General features: G+C 40.9%; 1 protein-coding gene across 1 annotated transcript in view; it reads right to left on the bottom strand.

Moving 5' to 3' along the window:
• Positions 1-26,469, bottom strand: part of ALG9 (ALG9 alpha-1,2-mannosyltransferase) — an 81,723-nt gene that overhangs the window by 47,317 nt on the left and 7,937 nt on the right. The window contains exons 5-9 of the mRNA XM_063436377.1: positions 24,961-25,049; positions 18,611-18,746; positions 16,074-16,161; positions 13,690-13,795; positions 204-326 (exon numbers count right to left, since the gene is read on the bottom strand). Coding sequence (XP_063292447.1) covers positions 204-326; positions 13,690-13,795; positions 16,074-16,161; positions 18,611-18,746; positions 24,961-25,049 — 542 coding nt within the window. The remainder of the gene's footprint in view (positions 1-203; positions 327-13,689; positions 13,796-16,073; positions 16,162-18,610; positions 18,747-24,960; positions 25,050-26,469) is intronic.

A 26,469-nucleotide genomic window follows, 5' to 3' on the forward strand; every position in this document is an offset into this window, starting at 1 on the left:
TGTTTATAGATATACATCCAATGAAATGCATGCATATATTCATTTGAGGTATATTTACGAAACAGTGATTTTTTTATTCATTTACTTTTTGTAGTTGGGCAGCGGAGTGTTAGAAGGTTCTGATCAGAAAACACATACAGGTTACTGCCATTGTCAGGGATTGTATCACCAGAGAACAAATGTAACATTGGGTAATTTCTTACTATTTATCTTCTGCAGCAAGTGTTCCATCAGGGCCGTCAGAGGCAATACAAAGAGAGCCATTACAAAGACCACATTAAAGTTCAGAAAGCCATTGATGAAATAGAAATGCCAAGGTTCTGTTCCTGTAAAGGAAAAAAGGAAGTCGATAAATAAACGTCATACAAATATCTGTACGCATCAGCTCATTCCAACTACACTGTGAGTAAGTAATCTGAACTTCAGGTAGTTGTTTTAACAGTTTCTCATACATTTCTAAAACTGCAGCTTCTCAACATACAAATGCTCAATTACGAAAATCCAGCACAAAAAAGTTGCAGTCATTTAAGTAGGTGTAATTATCCCGTATAAGTGCCACGGTAACCCAGGTCATCTCTGTGCCAGATACAATCCCCTTACTCATTTTGTCCCAGGGACACGGTACCCTAATGGTATAAAGGGGCAACTGGTGTAAAAAGGGCACTGGTACCCAGGTTAAATGAATAAATGAGGATTGTCTTAAAAGAGGATTGGAATTATGTGAATAAAGCGAAACAGAGTTTGTGGTAGGATGTTGTATTCCTAACACTTTAGTGCCCTCTGGCTCACTTCCCCCAGGGCACATAAAGAGTTAAAAACCCTTCATTTACTCATCCGATTCCAGCGCTGATCTTCCTTGGCACTCCTCTCCTCCAATGTCATCCAATGGGGGGATCCAATGTGCATGCGCGGCAAGCGCCTTTGATGATTTCACAGACACTGGACATCCTCAAGCAGAGGACGTGGACGTCCAGCATCATTTAAGAGACTCAGAGTCTGCACAAGTCCAGGAAGGGCCTTTAGGTGCGGTCTGGTAGGAAGCCACGAGAGGCAGTCTTAGTACTGTAATGTAAGCATTGCGGCATCCCAAGAACTGCAATGTTTTACACTGCGAGACTAAGGGCAACAAGGACACTTAAAAAAAATTATATATCTATATATATATATATATATATATATATAAAATGGATTTTCATTATATAACAGTTGAAAGCTATATAACATACATGTAATACAATGTCAGGTAGATTCCTCGCTGCCGCCGCTCCTCCTCCAGTAAGGTCACAGTTCTGATGACTTTTTATATCCAGTCAATGCTTAATGTTTCTCATACAGAATCATAATATTCATTGGTTTTCTACCAGACACAATAGTGGTGTTTGGTTTTAGCATACTGTTTGCTAATGCTGAATGGAAAAAATCTTCTAAAACCAAAGGTTTAAAAGAGTACCGGTAAGTGCCTGCAATCGGCTGTGTGTCTGACATGCACTACAGGCTTGTTTTAGGCAAAATGTAAACTCTACCACTTCTCAGATATGGCTCTTTTGCATCACCAGACAAAAAGGGCAGCATCTCAGCACCAAAAAAACCACTGCATTAAGATAAAGTGGTTTTGGTGCTTAGTGTGTCCCTTTAAGCCAGGGTTGATGCCTTAGCCAATCCGAAAACAATTAAGATTATAAACCTGCAAATGACTTCTGGAAAAACAATACAGTTTTTGTAGGTGCCACTCATAGCAAGACATCGGAGTACTCAAGGTGCACTGAAAGATATCAAGCGTGCTAACTCAAGCATATCTACAAGCAGAAAATGTCCGTATATTAAACAGTATTTAAACTTCGGCTGTTTTCATTAGTGTTCACGTTCTGCTTGTACAGAAGAGCCCTTCATTATCACTTCAACTTAAGTTACGAGTCTTCAAACAATAAATGAGAGCATGAATTCAATGAAATCTTACAATTAGAACACACTAGAAATCAAGCACTCGTGACACTCACAGCTCAGAACTTTCCTAGCTGATCTGACTTGTCTCTTTAAACCCTTAAGGACACATGACATGTGTGACATGTCCTGATTCCCTTTTATTCCAGAAGTTTGGTCCTTAAGGGGTTAAAGGGTTACTCCTTGCACCATGAGCACTTCAGTGATTTGAAGCAGTCATAGCGCCTGGAGTCTGCATGTGCAGCGTTTTGCTTTGAAGCTCTGCACGTACAGATCAACCCCATGGCTGCTGGAGTTCTAACTCCATATCTGGCAGCATCAGGGCACGGTAATGTCAATTCTGTGCAGCAAACCGGAAAAGTTATCCACGTCAGCAAGGTTTTCAGATCAGCTATTTTGCTCTACATTATAAAATGTACTTTGAATTTCCACCAATGCTCATTTTAGAGAAATACATTGACAATGTCACACGTTTTATATACACCATTTTCATTTACACTAACAGTGTCGTAAATTCACACATACACTACTCCCAAACAATGATGGACCAAGTGTTCTTAATTAGGAAGGACAATCCCGTAAATACCCTCTGTCCCTCTTTTCTCTCTTAATGTCTCTCTTTTCTAGGAGTTCTCTATTGTCGGTGTGTCTGAGTGTATAACAGAGCTCCACAGCAATAATACTCCCAGTAATGTGTCTGAGTGTATAACAGAGCTCCACAGTAATAATACTCCCAGTAATGTGTCCGAGTGTGTAACAGAGCTCAACAGTAATAATACTCCCAGCAATATGTCCGAGTGTATAACAGAGCTCCACAGTAATAATACTCCCAGTAATGTGTCTGAGTGTATAACAGAGCTCCACAGTAATAATACTCCCAGTAATGTGTCTGAGTGTATAACAGAGCTCCACAGTAATAATACTCCCAGTAATGTGTCTGAGTGTATAACAGAGCTCCACAGCAATAATACTCCCAGTAATGTGTCTAAGTGTATAACAGAGCTCCCCAGCAATAATACTCCCAGTAATGTGTGAGTGTATAACAGAGCTCCACAGCAATAATACTCCCAGTAATGTGTCTGAGTGTATAACAGAGCTCCACAGTAATAATACTCCCAGTAATGTGTCCGAGTGTGTAACAGAGCTCAACAGTAATAATACTCCCAGCAATATGTCCGAGTGTATAACAGAGCTCCACAGTAATAATACTCCCAGTAATGTGTCTGAGTGTATAACAGAGCTCCACAGTAATAATACTCCCAGTAATGTGTCTGAGTGTATAACAGAGCTCCACAGTAATAATACTCCCAGTAATGTGTCTGAGTGTATAACAGAGCTCCACAGCAATAATACTCCCAGTAATGTGTCTAAGTGTATAACAGAGCTCCCCAGCAATAATACTCCCAGTAATGTGTGAGTGTATAACAGAGCTCCACAGCAATAATACTCCCAGTAATGTGTCTGTGTATAACAGAGCTCCACAGCAATAACACTCCCAGTAATGTGTGAGTGTATAACAGAGCTCCACTGCAATAATACTCCCAGTAATGTGTCTGAGTGTATAACAGAGCCCCACAGCAATAATACTCCCAGTAATGTGTCTGAGTGTATAACAGAGCTCCACCGCAATAATACTCCCATTAATGTGTCTGAGTGTATAACAGAGCTCTGCAGCAATAATACTCCCAGTAATGTGTCTGAGTGTATAACAGAGCTCCACAGTAATAATACTCCCAGTAATGTGTCTGAGTGTATAACAGAGCCCCACATCAACAATACTCCCAGTAATGTATCCATACACTGCAATAAATGTGTTTAGAAATCAGTCTGTGTAAATAAGATACATTGTTGTTCTTCAAATTACATTTCAGTTGTATAAAGTTTTATTAGTAAATCACCTGACATTTTCCAGAACAGCCCTGCCCCTGACCACACCCCCACGTACACACCTAAAATGAAATGTCCATCTTTTTCAATGTGAAATACTGATTTTTTTTTTTAATTTATTCTTTTAAACAAAACAAAACAAAAAAAAAAAAACCTTTGAAACATTATAAAAACGGAGACTGCTGTGTAGAACAGGAGGTGCATTGGAAGGACGGACTTAAAAAAAAAAAAAAAAGAATTCTGTATTAGCCTGTGTGCAGCCAGCAGGAGTTACTATTTTATTTGTTTTTATTAGCAAGGAGCAAGCATTTTTCACTAGAAACATTTAGCCACATCCATAAAAAGCTTCCAATCACCATTCCAGAGCACAGGCCCTCTGTATTTATTTTCTGTAAGTATCTCTCATTGAAAGCTTTTGGGCACCCTGATGTATTAAAATCTTCCAGGATTGACAATATGCTGTTAAGCAGCCCTGGGATAAATTTTTTTTATGGTTATAGCGAAATAGCAACATACGTCAATTCAGATCTTTCCTGATCCTATGAAATGTGCAAAAATATTTTTGAAATGATATATTGCTGTGCTTGCTGTAAGGAAGCAACGAGCACACATAATATTGTTGGACCCTGACAGTGTTCAGGACAGCCACGGGCCAAAAACTTGATTATTAGCCTCTCAAATCATTGTGCTTTAGAAAACAAGAGTAATCGCGTCTCCAGGGTGGAAGAACGCATTGGAGCACACTTCAGTGTGATTAAAGCCCCCAAGAAACAAGCTGACAGAACTGACTATGCATCCGGAAGCAATTAAGAGCACTGTGCTGCATATCCATGCGCACATCCCGAGAGGCCAAACCAACAGGTGCAGCCCTCAGGAAATATTAACAGCTTAAAGCAGCACTGATAGAATCTGTACACTGCGATGGAATCTAACATGATCAAACGATATCGGCTACTTTGTCTCATGTAGAGGCCAAAATCTGAGCTTCAAACAGCTTTTGCCACCACATTTTGCCATTCTCTATGTATGTCTCGGTACCTTAGATTTGACTACAATTTAAACGTGCTAACAGTTGCATTTGTTATTTTTTATAACATAGTCTATCCTTGTACATATTAAACACAAATGGCAGTAACAGTTCTTAACAATACAGTACTACGTCTTGCGTCCCCCCCCCCCCCACTAAACAGGGAATGAAAGAGACATAACAAGGAAATTGCAAAATTTAACACAAGATAGATGAATTGGATCCATTTACTTCACCATCATTTTTTATTAAAACATATGCCATAGGTCAACTATCTATAATGACAGATTAATCGAATAAGCTACAATTATCTTTGTACTCCCAATCATTCAGCAATCTTCTCCTATTTTAATACACAATAAAATATTTTATATCTCTGCGATGTAATAATATAACTAATATTCACAACAAACATCAGACATTCAAAATATTACGTCAAACACCATCTTGAAATGGTCACGGAGCCAGGAGTTGGTATGTGCTGTATCTCGCTTTGAGACGTTGCGCATACCGAGTTTAACCCCTCTATTACCAACCATCATAATCTCTACAGTGGGCTGTAGTGTCTATGATACTTGGAGTAACGCTTTAAGTTTTTGGGCAACCGCGTTCTTTGGTAACTCCTACAGAGACTTTAGATAAATTAGTACCATAATAATCATGTTTTTCCTACCAAACCTTTCCTGCTTTTTTACTCTCACCCACTTTTGTTGGTTTACGTAACGTCTAATCACATCAACAGTCAACAGGTTCGTTGCCCTTGAAATTAGAAGTATACTGTAGATCTATTTTAGTTTCTAAACATTTTTCTTTTTCTTTGAATTTCATTGCATCATTATTACATCAATTCTTGAAATAATAGGTTTAATTATCACATCAAAATTTAACTTTTTTGCCTTTCATTAAAATTCTTAACTTTGTTTTTCTTCTAAAACTAAAAATAAAATAAAATATATAATATGAGACGCATGTCTGCATAGGCCTGTAGATAGAAGGAATTAAAAAAATATTTAAAGGGGCACTATAGTCACTATAACAAGTACAACTTGTATAATCAGCCCCTTTAGGCTTTTTGCATTAAACTGTTTTTTTTTTTTTTTTTTTTCCAGAGAAAAGGCAGTGGTTACATTACAGCCTAGGGCAGGGGTCCTCAAACTCCAGCCCCCCAGATGTTGCTGAACTACAACTCCCATGATTGTTTGATTTACATAGATAGCCAGAAAATCATGGGAGTTGTAGTTCAGCAACATCTGGGGGGCCGGAGTTTGAGGACCCCTGACCTAGGGATACCTCCACTGGCCACTCCTCAGATGGCTACTAGAGATGTTTCCTGACTGACATTCAGTATCTCCTCCCTCTGCATGCAGAAACTGAACTTTAATCATAGAGATTCATTGATTCAATTCATCTCTATGAGCAGATGCCGATTGGCCAGGGCTGTGTTTGGCTTATGCTGGCTCTGACCCTTATCTGCCTCATTGACAGTCTCAGCCAATCCTATGGGAAAGCATTGTGATTGGCTCAGATCATAACTTTGATAATGTCAGCCCAGCAGGCAGAACAGGAGCAGAGTTAGCAGCAGCAAACTGGAATAAAGGTAAGATTTTACTATATTTAGGGGAGCATGAAGGGCCAGATAGTGTTTTAACATAAATACATACATGTTTGTGTTCCTAAGCCTATATTGTTCCTTTAAGACAATTAAAGAATAATCATCAGAATGAAGTTGCTATGATACCAGGATGTTGCTTACCTTGAAGGTTTTAAAACTGAAGGTTTAGCCCCAATGTCTTTTGTCCTTTCAGCACTGCCACCTCTATTTCTGCATACGTCCCTTGAACTGGTGCCACTGAGAGGCTAAGAGTGTCAGCTGACACTCAGCTGATCAGTAGCACCCCATTCACAAAATGGCTTGAGAACCATTTTTCTCAGGCAGTTTTGTGAATCAGGATCAAGCAGTATAGAGCTGTATGGCGTTAAGGTTAAGCCAGCGCCATTCTGATAAAGTTACTATGGTGTCCGGAGTGTTCCTTTATGTAAACACTGGAAATATAATGACTGCAAGTATGTTTGTAACCTACAGAAGACGCTGTGGTTCCATAATGGTTTGTTTTTGATGTTATGTGGTCAATATTTCCAATCAAAACTAGCGTATGACCAAGTACATTGTTTACCAAGAACATAAGACAATATTTAATTATTGCGCAGACAGAAGACGATCTGGGTATAAGAAAAATTATAATTATAGTAACCTACCACAGCACTATGTCTCTTAATTTGCCATTCAGACAGTAGCAATTCAGCATCTTATATATGACTATTTCTTACCCTACTCTGGGTTCTTCACTAAAACGTGAATTGTTCGGAATTCAAAGTGAATTGATTTTTTTTTGGCCAAAATTGATAGACTGAAAATATTGCTAATTTAGAGAATTTTTCTAGTCCAGATACTTTGGCCTGAAATTTGAGATTTACTTAGAATTCCTGCCAATTCACACTTTAGTGATTAACATTGTAAGTCCTTGTTTTGTTTTTTTGTTGCCTAAAACTAGCATTCTACCAGCCATAGCAGCTCTGTTTTGCATAGGATATCAAGTTTTTTTATTTTGCATACGTGAGGGTTATTCAATAAACTGTGAATTGTCTGGGATTGAACAAGGACTTTTACACGTCAAAACGGACTGTATGGAAAGAAAGATCAGAGCAAGAGAATTTTTAGAATTCACTTATTTCAGTGTAAAATTAGAAATTCCCTGGTCGTTCGAAAACGATTCAATGTTTATTGAATATAGTGAATAAACCTGCAGGTGGTGGCATGAATAGGGTTAAAAAATGAACAACACTTCCATGCGGATGTGAACAGCAAGATATTATCCTCCCTTCATAATCCACTCCCCCCCTCCACCCCGATCTGATCAATGCAATCAGCCGGGAAATCACAAGCGCTGCTCTTAATCACTTTAGTGTTGTGACAGCTGCTACCAGCTACAGCAATTTGCTGCAATCAATGCCACTTAAAAAGGGTACAGCGTACAGAGAAGTGAGACGGGGAGGAGGAGGGGGGGGAGAATAAAGAGAGGGTCTGGGGGGAGAGGGGAAGGAGGAGAAGAGCTACACGCTTGTGTAAGCCAAAACAGAAAGAAGATAGTACATGTCACAAATATTTCGATCTACCCTTGACATCAGTGGCCGATCTTTGACCATTCAAATTCAGCAACTATTATTTTATATTCTGCTACCAACTGCCCAAAAATGCTATGGAAGAAATGTACCATATTACTTTAAATAGGTGTTAATCACGTACATTGTGTCAGCAACTTCCATATGTTTACATCTCATCTCTGTCTTAACATGCTAAGCACACGCACAACTCAGAAACATAAAGTGGAACCATCACATGTGGAACTATGTCATGCGAATACGTTGTGCTTTATTTTAACATTACCATTTGTTTCTCCTATTGTTTTCTCTTTCTCTTCCCCTATCTGTTCTTCTTTTCTTTATTATTATTGGTATTTATATAACGCCAACTAATTCCGCAGCGCTTTACAATATTATGAAAGGGGGAAAATTTTACAATAAATGAGACAATTACACAGTGACACAGGAACAATTGGTAGATGAGAGCCCTGCTCAAACAAGCTTACAGTCTAGAGGAGGTGGGGAACAAAAACACAACAGGGCAGCAAAGTTCTCCTTAAAACACAAGACAAAGCACTGACTACTTTGTTTTATGTTTCTTTCCTACACTTGTCAGTTATGATAAAAGGTTGGTGCTTAAAGGGAAACACCAGTGCCAGAAAAACGATCCGTTTTTCTGGCACTGGAGGGTCCCTCTCCCTCCCACCCCCCAATCCCCGGTTACTGAAGGGGTGAAAACCCCTTCAGTCACTTACCTGGGACAGCGGCGATGTCCCTCGCCGCTGTCTCCGCCTCCGCGACGCTCCTCCTGGTGATTACGTCGGCCGGTGGGCGAGACTAATCTCGCTCACCGGCCAAGGAGACCTAATGCGCATGCGCGGAAATGCCGCGCATGCGCATTACGTCTCCCCATAGGAAAGCATTGAAAAATCATTTCAATGCTTTCCTATGGGGAATAGAGCGACGCTGGAGGTCCTCACACAGCGTGAGGACGTCCAGCGACGCTCTAGCACAGGAAACCTGTGCTAGAAACTAGGAAGTGACCTCTAGTGGCTGTCTAGTAGACAGCCACTAGAGGTGGAGTTAAGCCTGCAATGTAATTATTGCAGTTTATGAAAAACCGCAATAATTACACTTGCAGGGTTAAGGGTAGTGGGAGTTGGCACCCAGACCACTCCAATGGGCAGACGTGGTCTGGGTGCCTACAGTGTCCCTTTAAGGCAAGCATCGCTTCCTTTCTCAAGCTAACAAAGGGTGAAGCTTTTCCTAATCAGATTGCCAAGTGTAGGAAAATATATAACACAAAATAGTCCCGACTATTCAGTCAGGCTATCAAACGTTAATCACCCCTGCAAGCCCAGAGGGTACAAGCTCATTCACCAGGGGTTAACTATTTGTCAGGGCTAGCTGTTCACTCACCAATAGCTGATGGAAATGTTGAGCCCTGTACATATAATATATATAACAAGAATAAGATAATGAGATCTAAATTATACTAAGCATAATTTCTCCTTCCCTGGATCTCCTTTGATTGGGTTTAGATGACGGTTTTTAAGCAATTAATGTTGTTTAGCACAGCTCCCCGGTGTGCCTTGTTTATAACACGGCACCCATTATTACATCGAGTCAGGAATCATTAGGGGCCATGCAGTCATTTTCAGTTTCAACAGACATCATTCAGAATAATAATTAATTTGTAGAATTTGTGTCACATCACATTTTTTTTTAATGCTTTTAAATAACATCAGGTTACCACGAATACAACATTGCTTTGAGAAATCAAAGAGTGTTGATAAGACGCATTCAGCTTGATTTGAAATGTACTTCTCCTGTATGGAGAGATTTGAGCTCATTCTTGTCATGTTAATTCATCCTGAAAGCTTCATACAAGTACATCAATGTAATGTCAGTCAATTTAGATTTTCTCAAATGTTGCAACATTTTAGGTAGAAATGGCTGTGAATTTATTTTTGAAACAAAAATTGCACCAATTCAAAATCTCTAAAGGAAGGTGGACTTTAGCGGGGTCGCACAAATGACATTATATAAAGGGCAGCATGAAAGCTGGATTCTTTAAATATTATTAATATTCATAAAGCTTATTAACCTGCAGGTAGAAACAAAGTACCAAAAATAAAATGGTGTAATTCTGCAGTCACAGCATCGATATTTGCAAGTCATTTGGTAAAAATACGGACACTTTCTCGATTCTGATCTGGATTATTTTGGAACCGAAAAAATAAATCTCTTGTTCTTTGGATACATAGTTAAAAAAAAAGATGTGATAGTATTGTCGGCAAATAGAGAAATGTATACATATTTTGTGAAATAACCCTAAATGTAGGATTTCAAGCTTTCTTAGAGAAGGAGGTGGTAATACGAGGTTTGCTAAAGGCTGATATTTACATTTTGGCATATGCACGCCGTACCCTCCCCAACTCAGCACTATGCTGATTAAAAAGCAGAAGCAGCCTTTATCTAGACACTGGGTCATAATCAGGAGTTATTCCTGACGCATAGCAAAGCTGAATTTGAAAGGCTCAATGCGTCATTGCAGGAAAAGATAAGTGAACTGCTGACGCAAGGGGCCTGTAAAATGAAGGGGGGTTACTGCAATGATTCATGGTTAAAGGCGTGTTATTGGGAGTTATTGTAAACCTTACCTATCCAGTTGGTTCTAGACAGACCAGTAAATCTGGCAACAAAATGGTTAATTTCCCTGTAACCCCAACCCCAAGCAATTTTCTTCCACGTAGGTAAGGCTGTAATAATCACTATCATATGAGATAATCTATATACCCGCGTGTTGTCCGATGTATTTACGGAGATGGCCGAATATTTTATATCCTAAAAGGGCTGTATCCTATAAAACAATGACGTTAAGTGCTTTTGGAAGTGCTGTCCAAGATTTTATGGTTACGGGCCACAGATCGTTTAGATTAGTTTGACGTAACAGAATTAGTAATCAAAGCTATAATGTTGATAGACAGAGTGAGGAAAAATACATTTTTAATCCCATTGTAACTAGTGAAATCTAGGGAACACGGTAGGAATGAAGTGCCCTGAACTCACATAATGTACTAAAATTGTGACAATTACTGGTTGATTGCCACGATAACCAGTTAAATGGTGTGATTAGCTAGTCCAGGAACGAACTCTACCTGCCATTTCATGTAATTCTGTAATCACTCTGAAAGTCAATTATGAGCTTAGAAGCTGTCAGTACAGGTTACAGAAAGATATCTGCATTTGATAGCCCGGCTTCAATCTCATCCACTGTAAGACAGAAAGAGGCTTGGATAGGTGAATAGTCCCCTCAGAGTTCCAAAATACTCCTTTGACACCGGTAATAACAAAAAAAAAAAAAATGTGTTTAACCACTTGGTCACTAAATTATTTTTCACTCCAAAAAGTAGTCTGGGCAGAAAATTGGGCATTCGGTCGATATGGATGTTGTCATATTTGTACTTGTCTCAAACTGAAATATCCTTGTGTAATCTCTTTTTTTTTTTTTTTTTTTTTTTAAAAAGGTTATTTTTGTAATAATCCCATCATGTCACATCAAGATCACCCACATATCCTGACCAAGGAAAGCACAACACTGTGAAAGCTTTCATCATCTCTCTGATATTAAACTTGTACATTTTTATGTGAGTAATTTCAATTGGTGTGCTAATTAGATACAGAAGCAACAAATCAATCTCGTCTATTCAATCTATTCAAACAAAATCCCCACATTTTGCACTTTTGCTAAACCGTGGATTAACTGGGGAGGTCTATGGGAATCGGCAGTGCAAAGCAGGATCTCTCATGGAAATGCTAACAGATCTCTTATTACATGGCTTCCATTGACACAGTCAGTGAGCAAATTCACAACAGAGGAAAAACGGTTTGACAGTGCATGACAAGTGCAGTCTATATGATGGCAATAAGCCCATATAACAGTGCTTCCAATTCTAAGGCATGATATATAGTGATACATTGCAGAGTCTCGATTTCTAGAAACAGACAAAACAATGGTATGGCATTTCTCGCAGAATCTTAACAGATATCTATAAAAACATATTAGGATTTACACATCTATTATATAGAAAATATCAGACTTCACAGCGTTGACACCGCACTCTTTTCACAAAGAGGTCGTTTTTTTTTTATTGACCATAAGATTGCTGTAAACAATGGCATTGTGTGCAGTTAAAAATAACTCTTATATAGCCTACTGAAATATATCTAGAATCCTAGCAGGGTATATACATAAGCACACAGAGTCATTTTGGGTTAGTTAAAATGAATAAATAAAAGTTAAATGTTATCCCTTCCACCTGATACAGAGTGCAATTATATTACGGATATTCTCCACGCGGCATTAATAATAACAGACGTCACCTAATACCATTAGGAATAATAAGCCTTTATTACAGCATATCTTAAAAATGACAGGACTGTTTGTGTGTGTGTTTTATATTTATTTAATAAACTCTTATAGAGACATGTTTTCATATACTATTAATCACTATAAAAATGTGTTTAGAAAACAGGTGCACTTTAAATGAGGCTGTAGAGATGTGTACATAAATAAAGATGAATCTAATTTCCATAATAACAAGGGTTAAACGGGTGCTCTAGCGCCAGTTGAAAATGAAGTTAACTGCAAGGGAACACTGGCATCTAGTGGTTGCTATATAGAAATGCAGCATGCCAGCTAAACTGAAGCTACCAACCTTTATTTACAGGGCTACTCCAGGCTCCATGACGAGTTCTGCTTTTAGAAGTGGTCATTGGGCAAGGAATCTGTATGTGCAGCGTTTCTGCTTTAAATGCTGTATGTACAGATATATTTGCAATTTTGTAACCAGTCACACCCATGGCACACGTATGGCACAACTCTGTTCAGAGCTGCTCAACACTAAAACTGTACAAAAATTACATCTGTAGTCGGCATGCACTGCGTACTGAAGACAGACATAATCAGCTACTGCCCTCGCAGACAGTGCTCAGAGCGTGCCAGCAAAGGGAAGTCTATTGTGAGAAAGATTGGAGTAACTCTTTAGAGATATAATGTAATAGCAACTATAATATCAGGCCTCACAATGATCTATTGGGAAGTGAAAAGTTAGGCCCAAGGAGTGTGCCATGGACCCCCTCCTTCACTGCAATCTGTCTGAAAACAGCAGCTTACTGTTACAATAAATGCATTGCCAATATCTGTGTCTGTCAGAAGTGGTGTCAGTGAGTGGGCTATGTAATCAGCAGTGTAAAGATGGCAGAAATCTGCTGTTCAACCACCATCACTCACAAGTATAATCACTGTTCAGTTGGTGCTTCGAAGCATGCCTTCTAGACAGGCTGACAAAGTCATACAGGAAAGTGATCACAAGTACGTTCCTCCTCTTCATACATGTCCATGTACAGGCACAGTTAAAAAAAGGTCTAGTAGCATAGAACTGATAATTTAGTTCTGTTTTGCGAGCTGCTATTTATTTTTATACATCTTAACAGTAAAGCAGATAGCAAGCACTTTAATAACGTATTAAAGTGGCTCTATCACTAACCGTTCAACATTACACTCCACTAACATTTAAACTGTAACACTATCCCTAACCTTTAGGGGACAATGCCATCTTGGGGTTCTCTACACATTTATAAACCATGCTGTATTATTCCAAATCAAAACAACACCATATACTACTCACCATAGAGATCGGGTCCATGATCAGTAAAGACGTTGTACAGAAAGATATTAAAAGGTGCTATTACCAGCTTTCCGTAATAATAACTATCAACAGCCACCAGAGGAACCTGTGATAAAACAAGAGAGAACACGATGGATATATACACACCAGAAAAATATACCGTAGCTTTCAGCAACTCCTTTAACCCCTTAAGGACCAAACTTCTGGAATAAAAGTGAATCATGACATGTCACACATGTCATGTGTCCTTAAGGGGTTAAGGTAGTCAACTAGTATTGACACAGGGGGGTGAGGGGGAGATTTATCATAAGTTAAGCATCATGAAAAATGGCATTAAATTCTGTCATTGTATGGATCACATGTTTTAGAGTGATCTAAAATGTGACAGTTTTTTTCATAGTAAGCCACCTGTGTTCACAAAAAAAATTTCAGAATCTTCTCCCGTGTGCATGCTTTTGCTATTGGTTGAGTTAAAAGAACCCTACATCAGACTGTGCTACTCAAATCAGGTATTTAAAATCTACTTTCGCAGCCTAGATGGCTAGTGAATGGAAAGCAGCAGATCCCGAGGGTCCCAGTGTGTGACTAGTTACTCTTATGCTACTTAACAATTTAAACATGGAGCAGTGATCCTCTGGAGATTGCACAATGTTAAATTGTTTTATTACACATTATTTTCACATGTTTCTCCTCCTGACTCTCTGCTGACTGACAGGTGCAGTGGGCGGAGTTTACCAATGAATGATCGGCAGCCACAATGAAAGAACTCAGATTATACAGGTTAATACAGTGTGAATTTCTACTTTTCATTTTCACACCTTACAACTTATTTGTTAAAAAAAAAAAGCATGTATATAACTTACAGTTCCCCCTTTAAAGGGACACTATAGGCCCCTTAACTTCACCTTATTGATGTTTTTATAGTGCCTGCAGCCCTGCCCTCCATCCTACCCCCAAAACTCTTTTAGTTTACTAGTTAGAGGGCTTAGTAGCGTGGCTTCACACCAATCCAAGACCTCTAGGTATGAGAGTCAGGAATCTTACTTCTCGATTCTCATACCGTAACATCATGTTGTCATGCGCGCATGCACAGTGCTTTATGGTTGGTCATAGAGTTCAATGATTCTCAATGAAAGAATTTTAGGCGCATCGCAGTGAGTGCTGCACATGTGCCTCAGGTTCCTAATGCTCCAATATGAGGAGCATTGTGGTGGCCCGTCATGCTAACAACACAAACCGAGGAGGAAGTCCTGGAAGCACCGACGGAGATTAGGCAGGAGAACCATTAAGTAATTTGTTTTACTTTAATTTAACTTGTTTGTTTGTTTTTTTACACACATTTATTTATAAAATATTTTACCAGGGTGGATACATTGAGATTTCTCTAGTTTCCAAGTATGTCCTGGGTCCACAAAACATTGCATTGTTACAATAGGGTACAATATTACAAAAATACAATTTACAAACTATATATATATATATATATATATATATATATATATATACACACACACACACATACACACACATATATATAAATGTAATACATAACAGGTAATAAACATATTCAACCATGACAGGTGCATTCTGTATTGAGGTATATTGTCATAGATCTCTTAAAAGATTTTAGATTGAATGAAGATTTGACTGTGTCCCTGAGGTTATTCCATAATTGCGGTGCTCTGTAGGAAAAGGAAGATCAAGCCACTCTTTTTTTGTATTGCGGTATGCTAAATATTGTGGTAGTACTGGATCGGAGGTTATAGGAGGTGGGAACAGCTGGGGAGAGCATTCTACTCAGGTAGGGTGTGAGCTTGCCAGAAATGCTCTTATGCACAAGGCTGGAAATATGAGCACAAGGATGGAAAGATGAACCTAATTGATAAAGGGCATGAGGGCTGTAGCGTTAGAATACAGGTATGTATTCCTAATGCTACAGTGTTCTTTTAAACGTTACTCTAAGTACCAGGACCACTTCACTGATCTGAAGTGGTCATAGTTATTGGAGTCTGTACGCACAGTGTTTCGGTATGAAATGATTCACTTTAACCCTTCTGCTCTCAAAGGTCTAATTTCACTTCCGGCAGTAAAAAAAGAAAAGAAGAAATGAGCCAGTTTTGTGAAAATGTGTAATATTCTCTTAAGGAAATGCTGTGTTGTGTATATATATATATGAAACATGTTGCGTTCTAGTCATCTACTTTTCTAAATTAATCAATTAGTTTATATTTTCAATTATTTTTTTTTATCATCGCATTTTTATTTCTCTCTCTTTTTTTTCTTCCTATATTTCCAAATTTTAAATCATGTTCCTTTTAAACTTGCATTTTTTTATTTCCTTTATGTGTATTTATTTTTGTAACCTCAGCTGCTACAGAACTCACCAAAAACAATATTAAAGCCACCAAACACCAGTTAATAAAACTCTTCCATTTCTGTTTCAGGAACAGTATATCAAAGGCAATGGGTATCCTGAAAAATATGACATTTGGTAAATTATTTTTTTTAATCAAACTGAAATACATTTCACTTGTAGTCATTTCCAAAATATGCATAAAACCTTCAAAAAACAAGGATATAATGATCATCCCTTTTTTAAAAGACCTTACCAGAGATTGCATTTGGATCAATATTGCTTACAAAATTAAATAGATACTGAAACACACATGTGGACATTTAAAAGAACGCTACTAAATAGTTATTTAGTAAATAAACACATAAAGAAAATATGTATGTACTTAGAAGTGGTGGCTACAATGAAACCCACAGCTATGGTAGAACTACAGTTCAAGTGAACTGATACACTGTAAGCTTGGATTCCAACCAGCCTAACCACTACTGATTGTTTTATCGCCTGTGTTGCCTTGTGCATCCTGGCGTCATCCTTTGGTCATATTTCCTCTTTTTTTTCACTAGGTTGTAGTGTATACAATGGTTTTGTGCACCTAAAAGCAGGGGGTACACCCCAGGGAAAGGATCCTCACTGATTCCCAGGGAAATTATTCACTCTAGCTCTCCCAAATGTAGGGAAGCTGGGGGAATTGAAATAAAAATATTAAAATTATATGAGAGAGAGAGAAAGAGAGAGTGTGTGTTTCTCTCTCAAATCAGTAAGAAACATTGGCAGTGTCCTCTGTGTGTAAATGTGTGCGCGTCAGTGTCCTCTGTGTGTAAATGTGTGCGCGTCAGTGTCCTCTGTGTGTAAATGTGTGAGAGTCTGTGTGCGCGTCAGTGTCCTCTGTGTGTAAATGTGTGAGAGTCTGTGTGCGCGTCAGTGTCCTCTGTGTGTAAATGTGTGAGAGTCTGTGTGCGCGTCAGTGTCCTCTGTGTGTAAATGTGTGAGAGTCTGTGTGCGCGTCAGTGTCCTCTGTGTGTAAATGTGTGAGAGTCTGTGTGCGCGTCAGTGTCCTCTGTGTGTAAATGTGTGAGAGTCTGTGTGCGCGTCAGTGTCCTCTGTGTGTAAATGTGTGAGAGTCTGTGTGCGCGTCAGTGTCCTCTGTGTGTAAATGTGTGAGAGTCTGTGTGCGCGTCAGTGTCCTCTGTGTGTAAATGTGTGAGAGTCTGTGTGCGCGTCAGTGTCCTCTGTGTGTAAATGTGTGAGAGTCTGTGTGCGCGTCAGTGTCCTCTGTGTGTAAATGTGTGAGAGTCTGTGTGCGCGTCAGTGTCCTCTGTGTGTAAATGTGTGAGAGTCTGTGCGCGCGTCAGTGTCCTCCGTGTGCGCGTCAGTGTCCTCCGTGTGCGCGTCAGTGTCCTCCGTGTGCGCGTCAGTGTCCTCCGTGTGCGCGTCAGTGTCCTCCGTGTGCGCGTCAGTGTCCTCCGTGTGCGCGTCAGTGTCCTCCGTGTGCGCGTCAGTGTCCTCCGTGTGCGCGTCAGTGTCCTCCGTGTGCGCGTCAGTGTCCTCCGTGTGCGCGTCAGTGTCCTCCGTGTGCGCGTCAGTGTCCTCCGTGTGCGCGTCAGTGTCCTCCGTGTGCGCGTCAGTGTCCTCCGTGTGCGCGTCAGTGTCCTCCGTGTGCGCGTCAGTGTCCTCCGTGTGCGCGTCAGTGTCCTCCGTGTGCGCGTCAGTGTCCTCCGTGTGCGCGTCAGTGTCCTCCGTGTGCGCGTCAGTGTCCTCCGTGTGCGCGTCAGTGTCCTCCGTGTGCGCGTCAGTGTCCTCCGTGTGCGCGTCAGTGTCCTCCGTGTGCGCGTCAGTGTCCTCCGTGTGCGCGTCAGTGTCCTCCGTGTGCGCGTCAGTGTCCTCCGTGTGCGCGTCAGTGTCCTCCGTGTGCGCGTCAGTGTCCTCCGTGTGCGCGTCAGTGTCCTCCGTGTGCGCGTCAGTGTCCTCCGTGTGCGCGTCAGTGTCCTCCGTGTGCGCGTCAGTGTCCTCCGTGTGCGCGTCAGTGTCCTCCGTGTGCGCGTCAGTGTCCTCCGTGTGCGCGTCAGTGTCCTCCGTGTGCGCGTCAGTGTCCTCCGTGTGCGCGTCAGTGTCCTCCGTGTGCGCGTCAGTGTCCTCCGTGTGCGCGTCAGTGTCCTCCGTGTGCGCGTCAGTGTCCTCCGTGTGCGCGTCAGTGTCCTCCGTGTGCGCGTCAGTGTCCTCCGTGTGCGCGTCAGTGTCCTCCGTGTGCGCGTCAGTGTCCTCCGTGTGCGCGTCAGTGTCCTCCGTGTGCGCGTCAGTGTCCTCCGTGTGCGCGTCAGTGTCCTCCGTGTGCGCGTCAGTGTCCTCCGTGTGCGCGTCAGTGTCCTCTGTGTGTAAGGTCAGTTAGTAAGCATTCATGCAAGTGGTGTGTGAGACACAACAAAGGTTAGGATGATGTGTGTAATTACTTTTTTATGGGAAATCAGATATCAGCAGACAAAACAATTTAAGAAAAAAGAAAAAAAACTTTACAAGAAAAGATGCAAAAACAAATAAATACATAAAAAATAAATAAAAAAAAGTTCTTACCCCAAGACACCACTAAATGGCCAGCCCCAAATTGCACCAGCAGCCACTCCTAGCACTGCAACAGAGACCTTGTCCATGTACCAGCCAGTCATGGCTATTATCGTAGTATACATACAGAAGCTACTGGGGAGGTAAGCTAAGAAAGATGGGAGAGAACATACATTATACAGACACAAACAGCACTGGGACAGTTTCATCACTTGATATTGTAACAAAAATAAAATTACTGAGATCCTAATGAACACAACCCACCAATGGGTTCTGAATATAAATAAGTTCTACAGACAACACTAGAATCCTAATATTACAGATAACAGTCTCCTATTGATAGAGCTTAAATATTAAACAACCACAAGAATGCAAGAAAATGTAATGGTTTTAAACCAAAAGTGGCTTCTTAATCCATTGATAGCAAAGGCGATGTATCTATAACTTCACTGAGTGGTAATGGCTTTGATAAGCCATACTGCCTAACGCACTGTACAGCAGGAGAATCATTCCCATTACAATGAGCATTAGATTTTAGGGTGCCTAGCGTGCCCCTTTAACAAGTCCACAGGCAAAAATATTAACTGATATAAAACACAAGTATGGGAAATGTAAAGTAACAGCCACATTGCTGATCAGCCAAAGGACTGGTGAACTGTTTGTTAATGTAAAAGCTGTAATTGCACTTGCGTCTATCAATGGTTTTAATGTTGGATTCATTTTGGGCTGGCACTCCCTGACTTGCGCAAATATCACCATGCAAACGTCCTACAGAGGATACTAGAATGCTATACTCACCCGACACACAGTGGGTTGAGCGAGACAAAGGTCACTTACACCCATCCCTTTTCCCGACTGTGTGGAACTCAAGGAAGCCCGCAGAAGCGACTTTGGATCCCACCTCTACAGTGGCTCACACGTTGAAGATTTTGAATAGCATCAGGGGGAGGCTCCTCATCTGTCTCCAAAACCAAGCCCGCTGATCCAGACACAACACAATCCCCAGATAGGGGGTGGATTACCACCACAGTCATGGGGCCTTCTCGTCAGGGGTCTCTCTCTCCCTATTCGTAAGATATTACACAACACGAGCATGAAACCGCTACGGGAGCTGACAGAGGGTGGCCCGCCATCGAGTCTGCAAATATTCCGATACACACAAATTAAATATTTCTACCCGACACCCCAAACTGACATGGTTTGAAGACCTCTGCGACAACAAAACCACCATGGATAATGCAGTATCTCTCCTGTACCAACACTTTCTTGTGGGACATCTAGAGAATAAAGATACTTTCCGTCGTCACTGGGAACGTATACTTGATAACACATTCACTGCAGCTCAATGGGGAAAGATACTGATTCTTCACCACAAATGCTCCTCAAGTTCCAATTACCAGAAAAGCAACTTTACATTTTTGGCATTATGGTACAGAACACCCGATAGCCTCCACAGAATCTTCCCAGATGTGCCTAATATGTGCTGGAGATGTGGAGCGGGTCCAGGGATCAAAACACATATATGGTGGGAATGCTCACGCATTGTGTCATTCTGTTAAAGAGTTTAATGGAAAACGGGGGAGATCCTCGGTGACACGGGATGTTTTGACATGGAAACGACCCTCCTGCACTCCACACTGACCACCATTGGGGCTTAAATAAAGTCTATCCTCCGACACATTCTAAATGCCGTCAAGGCCCTGATACCACAATATTGGAAGCAAGACACGATCCCCACAGCGGGACACTTGGTAGAAAGAGTGGAGGAGATTTACATGGCGGAGTCGGTGCAGGCATCGCTACTGGGAACTGAGGAAAGGCATGTGGAGAGGTGGCGGCCATGGCTGGTGTACATGGCAGAGCAGGAAGTGGGGTTGACGGACGCAGCCGTAGGGGAGGGATTTGGAAAATCCTGCCCTGTTAGCGGCCCACCTCCGATGTGAGACACCCGTGATATACAACAATAATTGGGAACACTCCCAATGATGGGACGACACGCAAACTCTCGGCAGGTGGGCCAACGCTTGACCCCCCTCTCTCTACTCTCTTAAACTCCTTCCTTATTATCGTATTATTTTCTCTGTTCTGACCTGCGTGTCGACTCTAAATATTGCAATTTTCTACATGTTACTTAGTGTTGTTTATCCGGCAATGAACAGCTGTGTTTGATGTTCACGTTTAGGGTCAGGGAGGCTAAACTGGAGGAAAAGGGGAAAAAAGAAGGAAAGATTTTCAAGTCAGCTAAGCTTTTAATTTGGCTGCTATGGCCTTGAAATTGAAGTCCACTTTGAATGCCCCTAAGTGAACAATCCTGTAAGTTCTACCAAGAAGCCACAAATTATCTAAATGTCTGTCCTCAATATACAAAATGAATGTCACATTTAATGGCAATGTCTGGCAAGTGGTATTCCAATTTTTCTCATAAATATTTGTTTATTGGGGAAACAAAAATATAAGAGACTAAACAAAATAAGTCATAGAACATGCAGGCTCCAAAAATAAGGGAATTATATTGCATGGACATAACGTGAGACTTACAGGTCACATTCTTATGAAGATATACAACAATGGCCCTCATAACGATACTACCAACAGTATGGTGCTTCTGCAACGTGAACTGCAACATATATATATACCTCTCTACCCTTCTTCTAGCTTACTTTTCCCCTCTTACCTATAATACCATCTTCCGAGGTACCATATACCTCCTCCTTCCATGAAACATTTAAAGTTTTCTTTCCATTCACTACTGCACAGCTATGTGACAATGTCTGAATTATACTGCATCTTACTTGCTGAGCCCTGCGTGGCTGTGTTGCAATTATCTAGTGCTGAGACCTGCGTGGCTGCATTGCAATTATCTAGTGCTGAGACCTTCGTGGCTGCGTTGCAATTATCTAGTGCTGAGACCTGCGTGGCAGCGTTGCAATTATCTAGTGCTGAGACCTGCGTGGCTGCGTTGCAATTATCTAGTGCTGAGACCTGCGTGGCTGCGTTGCAATTATCTAGTGCTGAGACCTGCGTGGCTGCATTGCAATTATCTAGTGCTGAGACCTGCGTGGCTGCGTTGCAATTATCTAGTGCTGAGACCTGCGTGGCTGCGTTGCAATTATCTAGTGCTGAGACCTGCGTGGCTGCGTTGCAATTATCTAGTGCTGAGACCTGCGTGGCTGCGTTGCAATGATCTAGTGCTGAGACCTGCGTGGCTGCGTTGCAATGATCTAGTGCTGAGACCTGCGTGGCTGCGTTGCAATGATCTAGTGCGGAGACCTGCGTGGCTGCGTTGCAATGATCTAGTGCTGAGACCTGCGTGGCTGCGTTGCAATGATCTAGTGCTGAGACCTGCGTGGCTGCGTTGCAATGATCTAGTGCTGAGACCTGCGTGGCTGCGTTGCAATTATCTAGTGCTGAGACCTGCGTGGCTGCGTTGCAATTATCTAGTGCTGAGACCTGCGTGGCTGCGTTGCAATTATCTAGTGCTGAGACCTGCGTGGCTGCGTTGCAATTATCTAGTGCTGAGACCTGCGTGGCTGCGTTGCAATTATCTAGTGCTGAGACCTGCGTGGCTGCGTTGCAATTATCTAGTGCTGAGACCTGCGTGGCTGCGTTGCAATTATCTAGTGCTGAGACCTGCGTGGCTGCGTTGCAATTATCTAGTGCTGAGACCTGCGTGGCTGCGTTGCAATTATCTAGTGCTGAGACCTGCGTGGCTGCGTTGCAATTATCTAGTGCTGAGACCTGCGTGGCTGCGTTGCAATTATCTAGTGCTGAGACCTGCGTGGCTGCGTTGCAATTATCTAGTGCTGAGACCTGCGTGGCTGCGTTGCAATTATCTAGTGCTGAGACCTGCGTGGCTGCGTTGCAATTATCTAGTGCTGAGACCTGCGTGGCTGCGTTGCAATTATCTAGCGCTGAGACCTGCGCGTCTTATTCATATTTCAAAACATGATGACATGAGTCAAAAAGCTTTGAATTACGAAATAATTAATATAAGTAGATCTGTGTACTTTTCCTTCTAGTTACCCTTAACAATATGACTCAAGGCACTCCTGCTTAGTGATGATAACTGTATCTCAAGCTGCCACCCAACTATGTTCATAACTGGGATCCACGTTCTACTGAGCTTGATACAAGCCGCTTCTTTTGTCACTAACCAATGTATAATGGTTATTACTAGCTACCCGGGACAGTGATTATGAATGAATGATCGTACAATATAGATATCGTCATTAAACACATTATTTTAACAACGATCCTCGGTTCTCTTTTCACATGCACGTATTAGACGTACTAACATCACATATTTTATGCACAGGTGACAATGATAAAACAAGAATTGACTGATTTGGCACATGCAAGCTTAGTGCTGATTAGTACACGTGTATTCAAGGAAAATAAAACTATGTGAGAATATAAGGAAATCTGTGCAAAATAAAACACAAGGACACTAACGATGTCCATTGGTAAAGTACGATAAATGTAGCTTCTGGAAAGTGAAAAAAACAAACAAAAACAAAATAAGGAAGAGTATGTGAGCAGAATATTGGCATCCATGCAATCAGAGTCTGCTAGGCGCTCAGTAATTGTGAGATAACGGACTGGTTTTGGGTTTTTTTGTCCAAACTGTCTGCAAACCTGCACTATCCTGATCTGCAATGACAGTGAACCTGTACAACCGTGTTCAGCTCAATCAAGTCTCTGCCGCGCAAATTTACTCAAGCAAACCTGGAAGAATTATCACCTGGGACAGAGCTTGATAAACCGTGCGTTTTTCAGACTAAAACAAGGGGTGTCTCCCCGGCCCATATGACTGCTCCAAATAACTTTTTACCAGTTGTCTGTGTTGGAAACCATACAATCCAGTGGCTGCCGTGACATCTGCTATGAGCACTGTCTGATCCCACCACGATGAAACGATGTGAAAGGGGTAAGCCGGTCTCAATTCCTGAGTAGGAGCGACCGGCTATTCTAAAGTGACAGCAAAGACATACAGCCACATAGTCGCATGACAGATATTTAAAGTTAAGTGTGAGAAGTGACATTTTTATAGGCAGGGTGTACTCAGCGCCCAGGTGTAATTATGTGGCACTGACATTTATTAGGAGTATTTGAGAGCTAAGTAAAAGGAATCCTGATTGACATTATAACATATTTGTCACATGTCATTTATTTGGGGGATCCTTTACATCTTAATAGGGTTTTATGCTCTAGGTACAATGGAGCAAAGTTTGACATACGTACATATCACATATCCTACTCCAATAACAGTGCTGCTAAACCAAAAACTTCACATTACAGGACAGCAGAAATCAGTGTGTACATATGTAGTTATTGGGAAGATGGTGATTAACGAATGCACACACGGACCCTGGCTTCCCAACCCTGCAGCCACTATATTAATAGCCTTAATATTCTTAAAGAGGCCCTGTCACATTTAAGTTTTTCACAATCATTGAATCTTTAAGTCAAAATAAGAATTCTGTTCAAGACTTTTTTTTTCAGAACTGTGTCGAATATGTCATGATTTTCTGTTTCCTAACAACAGCCACTTAGAATAGCTATTAAAGACAGGCATTTCTTACAGCAAACATGAAACATATGGCGTTCAACAGCACATGTCCAAGGAGATCCATGGAGGAGCTCACAACCTCTCCGGTTCTTTATAGACCCCCCTGGTTTTAACTATTATAACAGGGACACAGCTCTTGATGGCTTCTTCTGCCAGGAACTGAAACAGATAACGATGGTGGCTACGAGGAGAAGTTCCTCCAGGTATGCTTTTCGGTGGGGGCAGGTGGACATGTCCGTTTGAATGGTCTTTGCAAAAAAAAAAATGTATGCAGAGACGTGTATATATATGCACACATACATTTTTTTTGCAAAGACCAATCAAACGGACATGTCCACCTGCCCCCACCGAAAAGCATACCTGGAGGAACTCCTCCTCGTGGCCACCATCGTTATCTGTTTCAGTTCCTGGCAGAAGAAGCCAATCTTTTGGAATTACGGTAGTTTTATGCAAGAGCAGTAAACGCAATACAAATAGTTGTCAACATATATATATGTTGACAACTATTTGTATTGAGTTTACTGCTCTTGCATAAAACTACCGTAATTCCAAAAGATTGTTGGTATATCGTTGCTGCTCGGTGTTTCTGGTCGGGATGCAAATGCAGTCATTAAGGTAGCAGCACTCACACAGTCATGACCAACAAGGATCACCAGTTGTAATTCACCAGATAATACAGGCGAGCTATAAACGGTTTCTCTTCCTAGATTATTAAGAGGTCACTTTGAAATGGAAGCATTCGCCAAAGGCATTAATAGTAAATATACCCCATGTTTACCTCACCCATCCATACCTGCTGCTGAACAAAACATTCCAGTGCTGAGGACAAGGAAAGCCAACATCAGCCGGCCAACATGGAGTCCAAATTTTTTGCACACAGCCCTGAAACAAAAATGTGGTTTTTTTTGTTTTTGTTTTTAACCCCTTAAGGACACATGACGTGTGTGACACGTCATGATTCCCTTTTATTCCAGAAGTTTGGTCCTTAAGGGGTTAAAATAGCAAGTCATAATACAATACAAAAAAAAATTATATTTGAATTGCAGTTGAATAAATCTAGGTCTTCACATCATGGTTCAAAGTTCACAAAGGGGACAGAAAAGAACCATCTCCTACAAGTATAAACACAGTTTTTAAAGGGTCACTGCTAGCACCATAGACAATTTGTAACACTGCAATAGTTATGGAGCAAAGAGCACGCTGCACAAACTATGCTTGCTGTGAGTGTCGTGTTAAATCATAATACAAGAAAATTCCCAGCAGCAACCTATGGCTCTTGCACACAATAAGCTTGCTACCAGTTTCCTGAGCAGCTCCAATCGACCACTTCCTATTCAGGGAGGACTCTGTCTGAAGCTACAGACAGCCCCTCTAAGTTGTGCAGCTTCCGTATCTATAAAAATATGGTTTTCTTAACTTTTTAAAAAAAAGAATTCGCATAGTTTTAATGCGATATAATGATTTTAAAACGGGTCAATTCATGCTATGGTTTCTATTAAACCTTGACCAAAGCAAATTTCATTACAACCTCCCATTAGAAAATAGGTACTTCGTAGCACGCCTATGGCAAATCTGATTTTTGCCTCAGAAAGCAGAAAATACACCTTTAACCTTTTATTTTGCCTCTTCCCCTCAAATCATATCTAAATCTTATAGAACAATTCCCAAGCTAGACTCAACGTGTAAAACAACAGTTATTCTAATAACTCCAGCATATTGCACACAGACTTTGCAAACTACAAGATATTATATGGCGAAATAATAAACCAGTATCGTTGCTTCTTGAGACATTTATTCCATTTGAACTTTATTAAAAGTTTTATAACTATTACTCTGTGTTTAATTTCTTCTTTTTTTTTTTTAGGAATGTGAAGCTGCTTGGCAGAGAGAGAGATATATTCTTTAATATCCTGCAGAATTATTTAGCAAAGCTGAATTGCTGCGCCAATCTACTTTTAATTAGTCTATTTTATCACAGGCATGTGGGATTCTTTATTACTTTGATAATGTTTAAAACTTGCTGTGCACCCAAAAGCAGGAGCTGCTAATAGAAGGACTTTGGGGCACACTATTCTATAATACCCACCTCCCCAAAGGATGAATTATATGAATCCATACCAAAAGCATGAAGTCATCAATAAAAGCGGAATATATATCTTAAACAAATAAAAAAACTATAACGGCTGTTATGGCCATCTTTGGGCAGTCCAGCTACTGTGGACAACATTTCCCATGATGCTAAGATAGTCACCTGACACCAAGAGTGGAAATGTTTTATAAGAATAATTTAAATGGGCACCGA

The sequence above is a fragment of the Pelobates fuscus genome, chromosome 11 (assembly GCF_036172605.1).
Source record: "Pelobates fuscus isolate aPelFus1 chromosome 11, aPelFus1.pri, whole genome shotgun sequence".
NCBI classification, from domain to species: Eukaryota; Metazoa; Chordata; class Amphibia; order Anura; family Pelobatidae; genus Pelobates; species Pelobates fuscus.